The sequence below is a fragment of the Solanum pennellii genome, chromosome 1 (assembly GCF_001406875.1).
Source record: "Solanum pennellii chromosome 1, SPENNV200".
Taxonomy (NCBI): domain Eukaryota; kingdom Viridiplantae; phylum Streptophyta; class Magnoliopsida; order Solanales; family Solanaceae; genus Solanum; species Solanum pennellii.
The window spans coordinates 104,774,087-104,791,064 of record NC_028637.1 but is presented as its reverse complement, the minus strand read 5'-3'; the positions used below and the strand labels follow the sequence as shown (position 1 = coordinate 104,791,064).

General features: G+C 33.9%; 1 protein-coding gene and 1 long non-coding RNA gene across 2 annotated transcripts; one reads left to right on the top strand and one right to left on the bottom strand.

Moving 5' to 3' along the window:
- Positions 1 to 4,840: 4,840 nt before the first annotated feature.
- On the bottom strand, positions 4,841 to 16,891 carry LOC107004658 (MADS-box transcription factor 23). Its single transcript, XM_027913949.1, has 8 exons — positions 16,829 to 16,891; positions 16,058 to 16,257; positions 14,481 to 14,556; positions 7,301 to 7,362; positions 5,456 to 5,555; positions 5,291 to 5,332; positions 5,134 to 5,214; positions 4,841 to 4,999 (listed from the first exon to the last, which is right to left on the bottom strand). The coding sequence occupies exons 2-8, from the start codon at positions 16,237 to 16,239 to the stop codon at positions 4,841 to 4,843; spliced, it is 702 nt and encodes a 233-aa protein (XP_027769750.1). The 5' UTR covers positions 16,240 to 16,257; positions 16,829 to 16,891.
- LOC107004668 lies at positions 9,293 to 12,685 on the top strand. The gene is made up of 3 exons (XR_003579505.1): positions 9,293 to 9,465; positions 9,510 to 9,651; positions 11,829 to 12,685. It is a non-coding gene; the product is annotated as an uncharacterized LOC107004668 (long non-coding RNA).
- Positions 16,892 to 16,978: the final 87 nt, after the last annotated feature.

Below are 16,978 nucleotides of genomic sequence, written 5' to 3'. Positions count from 1 at the left end.
TGTAATGGGGGATACATTCTTTGCTTCGCTATTTGTCTGTTTTCTTCAACTTTCTCTTCTCTCTCCCATCACATTGTTCTACTAAATTACATGCATTCTTAACGTACCGTCGATCTTTTCATCTTCATTGTTGTTGATTCAGTTTTCTTTGATTTTTCTGAATTTTTTGTTTCATGTCATGTTAACAATTCTTCTTCTTTCTGGGCTTGTTTTGGAATCTTTTTGGCGATGCAAGTTGTTTTTCAATAGATCAAGAAAGTAGTAGTAATTGATTCTTTTGTTCTTATAGCTATTAGTCCGTTTTCTTTAATATGAAACTCATAGCTTTTTAGTGATTCTTAATTGCTATGTAGCTTTATTAGTTGTTTTTTCTTCTTCTTTCCGTATGACTATACCTAGGTTATTAGATTCTCTCTTTGTGAATTTTTTACGCACTTGTGTTTTTGATATGCTTTACTTAAGCGAGGGTCTATCGGCTGAGACCCAAGGTGTATTTTGAAATTTAATGTGCTTTGGAGTTATTTTAGGCAGTCGTTCGATACATTGCATTCTTGTGCTCGATACTGTGGTGTGATGGCTATTGATTCTCTTGTTAATTCAAGTTGAACTAAAAAAAACTTAAAGAAGATAAAACATGTTTCCACCTTTTTCTTTGCTAACCCTTCTACAATCTTGAACTTTGAATTTCTTGAACATTCAGTTTTCTTAATTTTCTGAATTTCTTGATACATGTCATGTTAATAATCTTTTTCTTTCTGGCTGTCTTGATTTTTTTTTTTTTTGGTGATGCTAGTTGTTCTTCAATAGATCAAGATAGTTGTAATTGGTTTTGATTCTTTTGTTCATATAGCTACTTGTCCGGTTTCTTTAATATGAAATTCACTGCTTTATCTTGAATAGCTTTTTAATGATTCTTAATTGTTATGGAGCTTTATTAGCTGTGTTTTTTCTTTTCTTTCGTATGAGTACATAGGTTATAGATAATCTGATTATGAAATTTATCACACGCCTGTTTTTTGATATACTTTACTTGCGCCGAGGATCCATCTGGAATAGCCTCTCTACCTTTACAAGGTAGGGATAAGGCGGAGACTCCAATTGTGGGATTATATGGTGTGTTTTGTTGTTGTTAATTTTGAAATTTAGTGTACTTAGGAGGTATTTTGGGTGGTGGTTCAATACATTGCATTCTCGTGCTTGATACTGCGGTGGCTATTAATTTGCTAATTCATGTTGAACCAAAAGAAACTTAAAGAAGCTGAAACATCCCGCCTTTTCTTTAAATAACCTTCTACAATCTTGAACTTCGACTAAGTCTGTCAATTTTTATGCTCTTTATAGGAGAAGTCTTGGAAACAAATGAGTTTAGGCACATTCTACGTCTTAGGGAATTAGGATAGTTTTGTTGTTTTTGTAATCATGGACATGTCTCTGCATAGCTACTGATGTGATTTAATTTTTTTTCTATAGATTTATTGTCCCATGTTCCACATCATGGTATTAATGCTTGATCAGGTAAATCATCATTCTCTTCTAGTTTGTAATGTTGAACATATAATTTGCCTATCATCTATTACTATATTTGCATCCATTGGGTAGCTAGATTATCTTGAAATCCTATATTAAATATGAAAAACTTTCTGACCCAAAGGAGGTGATATATTTTACAAAAAGCAACGATGATATATGCATAACTGAAAGGAAATTCATTATTAACCATATTAAGCAACTAAAAGTCTAAAACTAGTGGATAACCTTTACGCTGTCACAAATGTTGAAGCAAGTACTTCAACTTTACTTTATCAAAAAATAAAATAAAATGTTGAAGCAAGTACTTGCGGATATTGCTTGATTATCTGGTTCCTTCATAATCTTGATTATTGTGTTGGTCAGGAGGCCGATCATAAAATGTTGCTAGTTTTTCTCAATGTAGTTAGGTGGTTAGCATATCATGCAACTATAATGTGCAATAAGTTTGTTTTGTAATTTTTGGCGGAGAAGAACAAAACTGATTGGCTGAAAATGTACTTCAGATGGCCCTATAATTGTGAGTTGAGCCTCTTGGAGTGTAGGATATTTGTCAAGTCCAAATTTGAATTCCCAGATTTCCTCCATGTGGATTAGATTGGGTGGTTTAAGTGGAGTTTAGGTCCACTGAAAGGTCAATGTATTATTGTTGTGTGCTCTTTTTGAACATGAATTCAAGGGCATCATCATGTCAACTACTTAGGTCTTCGTGACTGGTCCTCTGCCTTAGCATTGAAAGGATGAGCAGTGGTAGGATGACAGCTGGTGGTTTGTGTCCAGTGATTGGTAGAGATTTTTGGTACATACAATGTATAATCACGAGGAATACACTGGTTTTATTGAAAAGCTATGTTTGGTTGAAAAAGACTGCGTTGGGTAGAAAACCTAATTTCTCTTGCTCGCGACTCCTGTATCCTTTAATCTTATTTCCTCTAATTTTTTTATTACTCCCATCTCAAGGCATTGTCGCCTTGTATTCCCTGCTGGTTTCCCTAATGTTCAAATTAGTAACACTAGCTCCCTGTTACCAAACTGATCACGTATCATAATATCCCATGCATACTCGTTCTAGGGAATCTTTCAACCTTAACTAGAAAGCACACGCAACATTCCCTTATCCGGCAAATGAAGTTTCCTCTTTTCAAGTGCTCAAGTAGTTCCTTATATCATCGAGATAGAATCCTCATGCTCAAATGAAGGTTCTTCTTTCCTTTATTTTAATGGAAGTGCTGTTTTTTATTGTTTCACATTATACTCCATATAAATTTCTGAAATAGTTGTGCCTATATTAGTTATAGAACACGTGATGCTAAACTTTTGCGTAACCTTTGATGAAAAGGTAACTAAAATGCGGCATTAGTAATGTTGAGTTTATATTAGTAAAGAAAGTTCTGTAACGTAAACAGATGCTGTAAGTAATGAGTTTCATACTGAAATCAATTTTCCTTATTCCTCGAATGTAACCACCGCTGCTGGTTGCTGTTAAACATACTTTTATAGCTAAAGTAGCACTTTTTGAGTATCATAGTAAATTTTACTTGTCATTTTAAGGTTGCAAATGCACACAGTACGTTGAATGAAAATTCCACTTGATCTTGAAACATTGGAACATTCATAGTTTTACGCTTTTCTTTTTGGTGCCTTTCATTTATGTGATGGATGATGCCTATTTATATGTGCATTAATTCTTCTCGCTTGTGCTTCCAAGCATATACATCCACTTTTATACTTTTAGATGCATTGCATTGAGCATGTATATGTTCTTATCATAAGTTGTGTGCAATGCTTTTATTATGTAACGTGAGCATTTGCAACCTTAGTGTATAGATGTCCTTCTTGCTATTGGTCCTTCTGAAATAGCATAGATGTCCCAAAAGGTAAAATCTTCTTTTCTGATCATCCTTTGCTATCTATTTTATCTGTCTGATAATTTTAGATTTGCCTTTAGCCTTGCAGATGAATTTCCTAATGACATCAGCTAGACTTCTTTTCCTTCTATTTTTATTCCTCATAGGTGAACTGAGAACTTTTGAAAAATTTTCCCTGTACTTGCACTCAACTCCCGACCTAAGATTCAGTTAGCCAAATGCAGCAACTTGCTTGTATAGCCGTATGGTGATATTCAATTTTCTCTTCGGGCTTAAGGTTGAGTTAACTAAAGTAAACTTGTATGAGAGTAGTTAATTTCTGATCTTTCAAAGTTGACCCTACTGTAGTCTCGTGTCTGGACTTAAATCTCAATGTTCTTCTCAGTTTGAATTGGCTGACAAAAAGAGATGTCTGATGAATTAGTATATCTTGTCCAACTTCCCGCTTTCACAGGGTTTTGGAGGTTCTTAATGTTTCACGTGCTTAATTGTGGGCGATTTTTATGCAGTGCATGTAGGAACTGTCGGTCCTTTTAACAATAGAAACATGTTCATGAATACTTTTAAAATGATCCTAATGTTAAATTTTTATATGGACAGGTTTTGCATTTTCAGTTTTTTTTTTCCTATTTCGATTGGTTTGACAGCATAGTTGGGTTCACTGATCGAATTTCGGCAATATGCTATAGTTGTGTCACCTTTATGTTATAGTTTGCAGGGTAGTGCATTACTAGTGTCTTGAAGCATTCAGAAAAAGGGAGTGTATAGAAGCCTTCTTAGTTTGCAATCATCATCTTAATTAAGCTGTAGGATGAGCATTCTCACAAAAAACCTGAGGATCTTACAATATTGAGTTCAAATTTCTGGAGTCAATTCTTGTAAAGGGGGCTCTTTAGCACAAACGGGAAATTAAGCCATGGAACTCAAATAAAATTTCTTCCAAGTTTGATGCAGCCTTGTACAGTTCCATGAAACCAAATCTTATTTGAGTCATCCTGGATGGGCACCAATAAAACAGGTATTAATCTACAACCATTTTCATTCAACACATTTACTGAAGCAAACCTTGACAAGTCACAAGTGATAATCCCCATGTTTTTATTCCTAATTTAAGTTAAATTACTTTACATAGATAACTTCTGCATCTTCACATAAATCATAAAACTGTCCAACATATCAGCAGAGCATAGTCTTCTCAGGCTTGATGAACTTTTTCCTTCTAGCTTGATCTAGAATGGGATTCATAGAAGTGTCTTTAGATGTAGGTCTAGTTGAGTAAACAGACGGCTATCGTTCTTCTGTATAGTGCAGTTGTAGCCTGTTTTAGAAGTAATAGTGGTGGAGTTAATGTCACGTTTTCTCTATTGCTCTTGAGGTAGGGATCAAATTATGGGAGTGGGGGAGAAGCTAGAGTTTAAAGCATGACTAATTCTTCTGATAGGAATTTACCCAAGCTGCATGACACTTGTTGATGTCCCATTCTTCTGTGTTTGTGGCTGGCTTAGCTGGAGATTGATCGGTGCATGTAGGTCATATCCATTGCTGATTGTATGTGTGGCCTGAACACCCCCATTTGGTGCACTTCCATATCCTTGCTCAGAAATCTGAATATATAACTTCTCCTTAGATTAAGTCAAGCACATCTATGCGTGTGGTAAAAGTTTAATGAAAAATCACATTTTTGTGGTGCATACTGCATACACAAACAACAGTTGGAGAATACTCTCTAAATTAGTACCTTCTGCAATTCTGTGTACTCTTGTCGAATGAGGTTTACCTTTTTATAGAGTTCTATATTTTCTTGATGAATAAGATTGCCCTGTAGAAGCAATATTAATCATCTTGGTGCAAAGATAAAAGACATATGGAAGTTGTTATAGTTTTTCTGGTAAGACCTTCTGATTTAGTTCTCTGATTTCATCCGTCAGAATCTGCTCCTGCAAGAAAAGAGTAACACATTTAGGATCCTTATAATAAAAAAAGAAGTAATACGTTTGGGAGAAATCGTAGACTTGATTTTAGCATAAGTTTCATGAACACAGAAGAATTTAGGATTTTACCTTTTGCTTTCGTACTCCTTTCAAACTCATTTCAATTTGGTTTTCCAGATTTGTTAGATCTTTGGTGCTGAGTCCAGAAAGTTCTTCACCCAAAAGCTGCCTGTGGTTCATAAAAAAGGTATAAGTTAAATTATTTCGCCCTTCAGTTTATTAAGCTTGATCTAAGATGATGAAATTTACACGTTTTATAGTGACTTTATAATTGCATGTTAAGCATGCTTACAACTTCGATTCATGTCCTGTAGCAAAGTAAAAGGAGATGTTCATCTTAATATTTTCAATAATTACTCCTCTCTCCCTTGGTGCTTATTCACAGAAACACATGGAAGAAGACATTGCAATTTGCCAATTTCAAATCTTGGGTGTCATTTCCTTAATAATTCTTGGATATGTAAGTTTTTGTATTCAGAATTTTTCCAAGTTCTTTCTGAATTGAATTAATTTATATGATATTTGAATTTGACTAGTCTTTGTCTTTTTAGTTAATCTTTTGGCATCGATATTTATAGTTTATTGGTGCAGTGGTTCTTATTACTAGCAATTAATCTCTTGCAACCAAGCAGTAGAAAAATTATATTTCTGTTCAGAATTCTGTTGTGCACTTATAAATTTTGTATGTTCACAAGTTGCTATATAGGAGTGCATCCTATGACCTCCAAAATCAATAATCATGGCATCTTTATGTTGTTCTGTTTTCACAGCCTTTATTGCCTTGCACCATAAATCTATTACCAGAAATCCTGAATTTACAATTATGCTCGAGAAGATTGAACCTTATAACAACATGAATTTGCAGCATCTTTGTTGGGGTTCTGTTTCCCTGAAACATAAAAACTAAATAGAGAACTTTGAGAAACCACAAGGACTGTCTTAACATTAAAGAAGAGCCCCATAAATGCCTTTTGTCTTCTTATATCTGTGCCTAGGATTACTGTTAGTACCTCAAGATGCTTTTATTTGTTTGAGGTAAGACAAGGAAAAAGGGTGAAAGTGAAAGAGGTGATTAAATGGGATGTCTTGCATTTTCGAAGGATAGATAATAGGTTAAATGGAATCAACAATGCAGAAGATCAAGATGAATTGTCTCAGTTTTCTTTATTTTTGGTGTAAACAGGATAGAGCGGGGGATACAGAGCTTTTTGTTGATTTCATAGGGAAAATTGTAAAGCCACCTAGTCTAGTTTTGGTTTTTTGCTGGAATGGTGCCCTCTGGGTTGTAACTTGGAAGTGACTGTCCTTGTTATCTTTGATGATGAGTACTTTGTGAATACACAGTTACCTTTTCTCAATAAATAAATAAATATATTTTGGCCTTTATCATACTCAAATCTTTTGTTTTTCTTTTCTGTTTCTTCCACATTCGCCAGTAGAGTTGTGCAGTAGAATAGATTGTGTATTTCCATAATTGCAGTAGAATGCCTTCTAGATCACAAAATATTTCCAACTTACATACTTTTTGTGTGGCAGTACTTACTTCCGCAATTATGAGTGTGGCTAAAGTTGTCTTTGCAAAAATATGATTCACAAAGTTATCCTTTGAGATCTAAGTTCAACAGCTGATCAACCTCCAAAATTGAGTTCAGGGTTTGAATCAAGGGGAGCAAAGTAAGGGAGGATCATTCTTGACAGTGGGGCAGGCTGTGCTAAAATATAATTAAAAAATATCTCCATTAAAATAGTTTTACCCTTTCAGATAAGGTGATTCACATAATTCAAAAAATTAAAAGGTATTAAATTCTCTACCTGTAGTGTGTAAAGGCATCATACTTCATAATCTATAGCTATACAACAAAAGATCCTATGGCATCCAGGCATGTAGAAGATATACCATTCAAATCAACTTACCTGTGACTTTCTTGCAAGTAATGCAGCTGCTGCCTCAAACTTGCTACTTCCCTTTGCCAAAACTAGACAAAAAGCAAGATAAAAAGTAGAACAAAGTTTGTCATACTAATTTAAATTGACGATTGCTAGATTAGGATTATACAACAACCAAAACAACAATACCCAGTGTAATCCCACAAGTGGGGTTTGGGGAATGTAGTATATACCAAAAACTTAACTCCCTACCTTTGGAGGTAGGGAGGTTGTTTTTGATAGATCCTCATTTCAAGGATAAGCAAGCAGTTCAGGAAAAGAAATAATACAAGTGAAGAAGTCACGACAAAATACTATAAATAGCATGGCAAAACATTCCGGGAAAAAGGAACAATAACTACAATATAATAATAATATAATTGAAGTACAAGAAACAGATCGGAACAGAAATCAAAGAACCAAAAAGTATAAGAGTAATACTATAACTAGTAGTATGGAAGAATAAGTGAGATCCTATGAAAACATAGCAAGGATGGAGTCTTCTCAGTCAACAATGCCTAGAAAAGAGGACTAATGGGGATGACAAGTGCCCCAAAATATAATTGGAACTACTTTTGGAAGAGTGACATTCCTACAAAAGTAAAGTGTTTCACCTGGTTAGTGATAAAGAGAGCATGTTTAATAGAAGAAGTACTACAAAAGAAAGGCAAACAACTGGTTCCTAGGTGTTTTTTGTGCAACTAGACATGGGAAACAAATAACCATCTCTTCCTGCATTGTAAGTTTACTGCTCAAATTTGAAACTTGTTTCTCAACATCACAAGCATGAACTGGACAATGCCAGAACATACATTAGATTTGTTGAGCTGTTGGATTAGGAGGGGAGGCAATAAGAGTCAAAAGAGATGGTAGAAGTTAATACCATCATGTGTATGGTGGTCAATCTGGAAAGAAAGAAATGAGAGTTTTGAAGATAGATCCAATTCCATCCACAAAGTTAAATGGAATTGTATAGTATCTCTACTTTTTTTTGGTGTAAACAACTTTTTATAGATGATATAGACCAGATTATAGATTTGATAGGAGATTTGTAATTATTCTTTTTTGGAGGTAGCCAGCATATTCTTAATGCTGTGGAATTCAACCTTACCAGTTTTTTTTTAAAAAATAAAGAACAATTGAGATAACGATCAACTACCTACTCGCTTTCTACCATAATCTATGTCCTCCATAGCCTCTTATCTAAGGTCATATCCTCTAGTAAATGAAGTTGTGCCATGTCTTGTCTAATCACATCTCCACAATGCTTCTTCGACCTACCTCTACCACTCTCGAATCATTGTACTTCATCTCCATTCTTCGGTCATTTTGGCTGTGTTAAGAATGACATTAAACTAACTTAGTTAGCCACTCCAAACTTGCCTTGCCCGAACTCTTCCAAAGTTCCACAGAGATCTCATCTGGCCCGATTGCTCTTTCCCTTGTGCATCCTACAAATAATACTCTTAATCTCCTCCAAGTTTATGCATCTACACTACCCCAAATTGCGACTCACGTGCACCAAATCTCCCAGCACAATGCCTCTGTTCCTTTCTTTCTGAGTACTAGATTAAGATGACAGGATGAAATAAAATAGAGTGCTTATTAATTGACAAGATGAAATTATATAAACTTCCCATCTATTTTCCTTGAATAGTGCTTGGTGATTGTTACAGCCCATGAAAAATTCAACTATTCAAGAAAATCTCCAAAGGATGAAACCTACGGGTCATTGTAGTGGGTAGCGGAGGCAAAAACACTAGGTGAGGTGATTTTTTTCATTTGTCAAGTTTTAGTGAATAGAGTTATTTGTACTTGTGCTAGCAGGTACCCCATGAAATTAGTTGAGGTGCGTGCAAGTTGATCCATACATCACGCTTATCATAAAAAGTACTTCAAAATGATGAACACCACTTTACTATGTACAACGTTTTTGTTTTTTTCCAACTATGCCTCAATTTCAAGCTAGTTGAGGTAAGTATATAAATCCTTTATTATATGTGTTTTGATTTATTCATACCCCCACCTATGAATCACACAACTTTGGATGTTTATGAGCAAAACACATTTAAATAAAATTGGATCTTGATCAGTAATCTCAATTTGAAATGAACGAAATTTTGATGTCCTATCGTGAAGAAACTAATAAAAGTGTGGGGTGAGTTTCATGTACGTATCTACTTTAAAGTTGAATGAGATAAGAGTGTGATTTGGAAATGCAGTCAGGTGCACGTCTTCAAGTAACTCGCTCCAATTTTAGAAGACATCAACTATAGTTACAAGTGTACAGCGAAGAGACTTGGAAGTTGGAGGCTTGCAGGGGAGATAAATCTTATAAGGTGAACAGTCTCTGTAAGAAATGGCTTCTAATCTTCAAGAATCAAGAAAGGAACCTTTGTTACAACTTACAATTGCTTAACATGGATTAAAAATTAGCTTCTTACAAAATTTACATTTGAATTCTTGTTCTCTGCACCTTAGACATTTGGGATCTTTGTAGTTTCAACAGACCACCTATTTTGGGATCTGTGACTATTACTGGAAATTAGGAGTAATGACGCCCTTGGAATAACAACGTGGAAAGTGAGAAATGGAACATATGTAACGAGAGGGGGTTTTCCCTTATATATTTGCATACTAGAGTACTTTCCATTTGTCCTATGTGACTACTGGCCTAATGAATAGTCTTTTCCTCCCTGAATTGGGTTATCTAATCTAGTCTAGAATAATTACTTGCATACAGACCCTATCATCTGCACATCTTTGTGCCAAGTGGACCCTAGTCTTCAGGGAGAAAGAAGCCTTTGTTGTACGATTGCTGGCCTGGTTGTAGAAATAATCTCTTATCCCGCAACTTTCTCTGCATCGTTGTACGTCAGCACTTTAGACATTTCAGATCTCCTTGATTTTAATCTTACCCCTGTGATAGTATGTATTACTACACCTCTGATAGTAAATCCTATATCAATTTAGTTGGGTTAAGACATCCTCCAATCCCCTCTGTGATATAGGGATCTGCAACTTAAAGGCATTCTTTGATAGACTAACAAACTATCCTTTGATGGATTTTTTCTAAAATATTCTCATCCGCACCTTCTCCCAGCATTGCAGATGTCTATTGTCATTTTATTTTTCTATAAATGCAAATTAAAAGCGACATTAGATCCTGGCCTCAGAGCGCAATGGATATATAGGATTCTTATAGCAGAAGTCAACTGATTTGAAATTGAGGCTTTGTTGATCAACTAGATTACGATTTAGCTTATGCTGAGAAAATCAGATTCTAAACTCAGGCTTATCATGGCAAGATGATGGTATTCCTTTTTCTGCTTGCCCACCAAATTATCTCACCTTGCAGGCAGATTCTATTAGGTTATATTCTCTCATGTGGTGCTGTAGAATTAAACTGTAAAGGTGAGCATTACTGGTTTTCATCACCACCTTATTCTCAATTAGCTTCCCTCATTTTCAGCCATCATGATTGAATGATGGCCAGATACTTTGTTCTCAAAACTAGTGTACTATGAACTGGGGAAAAAACTAGATTGAGTACCCGTACCAGGTCTTGTCCTTGCGATTCTTAGAACCAGTATCAGTTCCAGTGTGCATCTGTTTGATTGGGGGGGGGGGTGTATTTCTTATGTATAGTTTGTTGAAACAACAGAGGTTCCATCAACCAGCATCTGTAATTTTCTCTGGAGATGATGACCTGAATCAAATATCTGATAAGTTAAGTGATACATTAAGCAGATGGATTAGTAATCTATCAGGCAGAAGAGTTCACATGTATAGCACCGTACTACTGATTGACAATAAGGGATTGGAAAACTTCATAAAATGTGTTCTCTAATTTGTAATGACTGTGTGAGATATGTTTCAGTCGGAGAAGGTTAACAGACAATGATAAGTATAGATGACCGCTCTAAGCGACCAACTTGGAAGAATCAGGCTATCGCCTCGACCAAGTTTAAGAACCTGACAATGAGTAGTAAGGGGGACAGGGAAAAATGGGACAACAAGATAGGCGGTGAGTTGGGGATATAGAGACACCAGGAAACAACTAACAATAAATAAGCATGAATAAAAACAGCAAAGGGAAATAACCTGAAGATAGCAGAACCATGGGAGGAAGGAGATACGTGAGAGCCAGTATGAGAACAAGAGTAGGGAAGTAGAAGAGAAAAGAGTCAACCAACACATGAAGCTCCCATTACAGGGTAGCACTGCACACCACCATTAGCATGAAAGTCTTATGAAGGGTAGCTTTTTACTAAAATTCCCAAGCAATTAGAGAGTAAAAATGCAGCAGAAAGGGCAGCAATAACATCCGTCACGTTAACAAAGTGTTGGAAATTTCCCCTCCTCACCAAGTCAGGAAAATCACAAAGGCACACAAGCCAATGTTCTCTTTATCCTTTCTCAATTATCTTCCTTATTTTACATTTAGTGTATCTTTTCAAAAGCTATATATTATTAATGTTTCTAACAACTCTAATGTGGTGTTTGTTTCTTCTAGGAATTCATCGCTCTCATATCCATGTCAAGGAGATATATACCAACTGGAAGTTTCGAGGAATTGACAAATTTGGCATATACAAACTAAAACCCGGTATAGGGCATTGTCCAATGTCAGGTGTTCCTTTGATATTCCCTGTCCACTCTTGCGACCAAAGAAAGAACAGAATGAAGTAGGGTAAGGTCAGCTAAAGGATTTGATGGGGCTAAGGATGGTTCCAAAAAGAGCAGCTACTTTAGATGAACGCTACTGTGGTTGCACTATTTATTTGCATGCATGAAATTGACATACGTGTATCCTGTTCGCTTGAGCCATGATAAAGATAGGTGAACTCGATATCAAAGGGATGAAAAGAAGCTGATAGCATAATACATGAGTAGTTTGGGCCAAGAATAACCTTGATGATCAAGAGAACTTTACTGACCATCCGTAAATCTCAACGAAAGCCTTCTACCGGGGCTTTGCTGGGAAAACCTGCTTAAAAAACCTTAAGTTATATGGACATGTGTGAAGACCAAGAGAGATTATTCACTTCTCTTCTTCCTTAGTCTAAGCAATCAATTTGTGGGATAAATTATTTTCCATTTGTATTTAGATTTTTGTGTTTGTATAACCTTTTTTTCAAGTTATACCTTGAAAGGAACCTACAATGAGATTGTACCCGGATAGAGATAGTGGTCTTACTCTGGCCCATAATAGAATTGCTAGGTGAAGCAGTCAAATAGATAGCAGGTTGCTTACGAGCTCAAACCGTTTGAAACATAATTGCTACTTATTGACATAGTGTTAGTTGTCGTCCCTGTCAAATAAAGATGACTAGAGAGTTACCACGAAGCTCTCTTCTCCTTTCTTTTTGATACTTGGTTGGCAATGTCAGGATCTTTCTCACTGGCAGAACACATTTGATTCGAAAGTCCTTTATATTCTTAGAAGCAATATAATGGCTGCCTTTGAGGAAAAGATAACTTGCTCTTGGAAGTCAATATATAATGAAAAATATGCGCGCCGTGTGAGTAACCTCTCATTCTTTTCACTTCGTCTCAATTTGAAGCCTTCAGAGCTTAGGTCGTCAAGTGTGCTTGTTTATATTAAAATTTTAACACTTCGTTTTAATCATTAAGATGTTTAATAAAGTATAAATATCACTATGAGACATTTTTGTAAGGATAATTTGCACCATTGCTCTATCCTCAGTCACTAGCCAAACACTAGTAATTACCTTTCTCATTATCATCGTTATCGTTGTCAACTATCAATGTCGTTGTCAATCACTAACCATTTCTGCCAAGTACTGTTGCAACCACACTTACCACCCGCGTCATTATAATTATATCCACGGTCTTGTCACCGTTATAATTGTTGCCACCACTAGTGCTATCATTGCGACCAATTTTTATTACCAACAACCTCCACTATCATAACTTGTACCAGCTACACCGTTGTTAGCTAACCACCAATATATTGTCAACCATTGCCCATTCTTTTGCAATCACTATTAACACTACCAACTACTAACAATTACAATATCACCACGAACTGTCATTATCATGTCAACAGTTCGAGAACAACTCCTAAGTTAATCAAGGATAAATGTTGGAAACTTTTAGGTAAGAAATTGATAAGAGTAATTTATTGACCTAAATAGAATAAAAAAAATTGACAGAAAAAATTATGATGATATAAAGATCATAATGAGAACTGTAATATCAATCATCGTCATCATTACTAGTCACTAATATCTACAACCACTACAAGCCATCTACATCATTACTAGGAACATATATGTAACACTTTTTTTTAAATTAAATTTATAGCATATTATAGTTGATTACTTGTTCTGTTGAATTGCACATTTATTATGCTTATCAATAAATGATTTATGCATAATGTTGAAAAATAAACAATTGTGATTTTATTCTACCGACTTCTTAATTATTCAGACATGCATTTCAATTCATACATTTTAATCTTAATAAAAACAAGTAACCTCAAGTCTTTTGACATGAATATTAGAGCCAATCAGCTACTATATAATCAATACACTTATCAAGTAAAAGTACTATTAAGTTACATGAGAGCATGCAGTCCCCAATTATTTTCAAGATTAAATGAAAATATGATCAGTCGACTTTAGCCATAGGTTTTAGTTAAAAATTTTGCAATATTTTTTTTGGAAGTTATTTCAAATGAGCATCTGTTTATCAAATTAGCTCAATATTTCACCATTAATTAATTATATAATTTGAAAAACAGATGTAAGGAGTTTTTCAAGTTTTCACTCCTGACAGAATTACTAATATGTTTTCATGTTCAAATATAACATCAACTTTCAAATAACCTTTTTTTAAGCTTAATTTCAAAACTATGTTTCATTCAAATATCAATTAATTCATATCCAAACACCTACTTTGAGATAAATATCTACTCAAACATTAATGAATTATAACTCGGTACACTGTATTAGTTGAAATGTACATAAACTGATCAGATATCATGGATTATTAGAAAATTTACATCCCACATTGGATATACAAGTTCATCTAATTAAAAGGGTTTTAAAATAGCATAAATAAAAATATCATATTATCCATATATACTAGGACATCAAAAAGGTATTAACATACATTTTGTGGAAACAAAAAATCAGGTTACCTTGACCTCTGACATGGGATTCATGTTATTATTCTCCTCCTTTATCTTGTTGTATCTATCAATTGTAGACTTCATGCTGATAACAATAGAAAAAATATCAAAAGATAAATTTCTATACATTAACATTGTCAATTAAAAAGTTACACTACTCGATAACTCAAACGATAATCATCGATACCTGTCAATAATATAATTAATTTGAAAAAATAAGAGCGTTTGACTAGCTAAAAGGCAATTAGCATATAATCAGTTATATTTCATATGTTAAAACAAAATTCTATTTGGATAAATTGAAGCAAATATACACATAAACAAAGTCATGCACAGTAATTTAAGACATTTGATCACGCATGTATCTAATTAAAGAAGCTATGTTTGTGTATAAAGGAGTAACATGTTTGTATATCACTACGAGAAAATCACTATTCAACAATGTTTATCTCATAAATATTTTGATAGAATCAGTATAAAAGGAAAAAAGAATAATGTTTTCATACAGAAAAATTAGGAAGGTTTCCAGTATCTCAACAGGAATCTGTCTCCCAAATGTGTTTTCACGGTGAGCTAGTTCAGTTGAAAATAAGTGAAAAATGTTTTATAATACAAATTTCATATTGATTTGCGCGGAGAAAACCCTTTATTTCTAGTAGTATATATTCAATGACGCATGTATCTTTACAAAGGTGAATATAGGATTTCTAGATCATAAATGCACCACTAGAAAAATGGGAGAAAATGTATCAAGTGGAAATTGATTCTTAGTCCTAGATAAATTACATAACATCTAACTATGTACACTACTTGGTCTTTTTATAGTACGAGTGTCCGCTGATAATATTAGATCAAATTAAAAATATATATACATAAGTAACTAATGTTAAAGAGACCGCAAATTCACGTGCCTCACTTTAACCAGTGGCGGAGCCACATTATCATTAGGGGGTTCATTCCAATCCTTTTTGCCGGAAAATTATATAACTTTTACACGGTTAAAATTATTTTTTAGATATATATAATAAATGTTGAACCCCTTTCGACTATTTTATGTGTCTATTTCTTCAATTTTTGAACTCCTTGCTAATAATTATGATCATGGTTATATTTATACTGATATACTAGGTAGAATTTTCAGTACTATCAATTAGATTAATGCTACATGCATGCATGTGTTGTTCCTCCCGTCAAATTTTCAGTACCAGTTTCAAGCAAATCACTGAAGTCTAACAATAAATTCAAACCGATATAAATGAGTCTTTTTCTAAAGTTTGACGATATATTTAATTTTTCCTTATACGAAATAATATAGCTTTAGATGGATACTGAGAATGATCGTAACATGCACTTCTAAATATGCACGTGGAATCCTTGACGCAGGACCACGATACAAAGTACAAATCAAACTTACTTTTGGTATAATTTTTAAAAATATTAGAAGTAATTAAATGGAAAGGTACCAAGTTGCCAATAATTTAACCCCAAAAAAAGAGAGAAGGGAATACCTAAATAAAATAATTAAAAGAGGAAGCAAAGGCAGTGATTATAATTAATTATAATTAAAATAGAAATCAATAAATAACCTGTTATTGGCAAATTCATAGAGTTTTCCAGTGCTTGAGAAAATAATGAGTCCAACTTGAGCATCACAAAGAATTGCAAGCTCTTTAGCCTTTTTGAGAAGTCCATTTCTTCTCTTTGAGAAAGTAACTTGTCTACTTGTTGTATTATCAATCCTTTGTATCACTATTTTTCCTCTCCCCATCTCCTTAATTAAACGAGACTACAACAACAACGATAACAAATCCAATATGATTCTCATTAATGAAAATAATCACCAATATATAGTTTCAGAATGTTAACCTAAATCGTGAAATTTATAAGATTATATGTATAGCAAGAAATAGGAGTATATCGAGCCAAATACAAGATTCAAATATATTCATAATTGATTTTACTAATCCGATAAAACAAAAAAATGGACAAAAGAAAAAGAGAATATATTAAAGCAAAGAATAGCTAATTAATTTTGAGCAAAATTAGATGGAGGAGATAAAAATTGGAGTTTCCATTTTTTTTATTTTATTTGGTTGGGTAATTATGTTTAGGGTTTTTGACTTTGCTTTTCTCCTTCTCTAGATCAAATCAAAAGGGATAACTAAGAGCTAAAATTAAAATTAATCAAGAACATGAAAGTAATTCTTGAATATGAACAAATTAGTGTAGTATTAATCATCAATAACTAACTTTAGCTAATTAAAATTAGAAAGTTTTATGAACAATCAATAACCACAAAAATGGAAAAAATACATATGAATTTGAGAAAAAAGACAAAAATTAAAAGAAAAACTTACTAATTTGAGAGATTTTGATAGTAGACTGATTCTACAGATAGAGAGAGAGAGAGGAGAAATATTGGTTTAGTGAAAAAATAATCTGTTAATTAAAGCTTTAAATGGAAAGCTTAAGCTTAATAGTGGTATTTAGAGATAAACCAGCAGCTT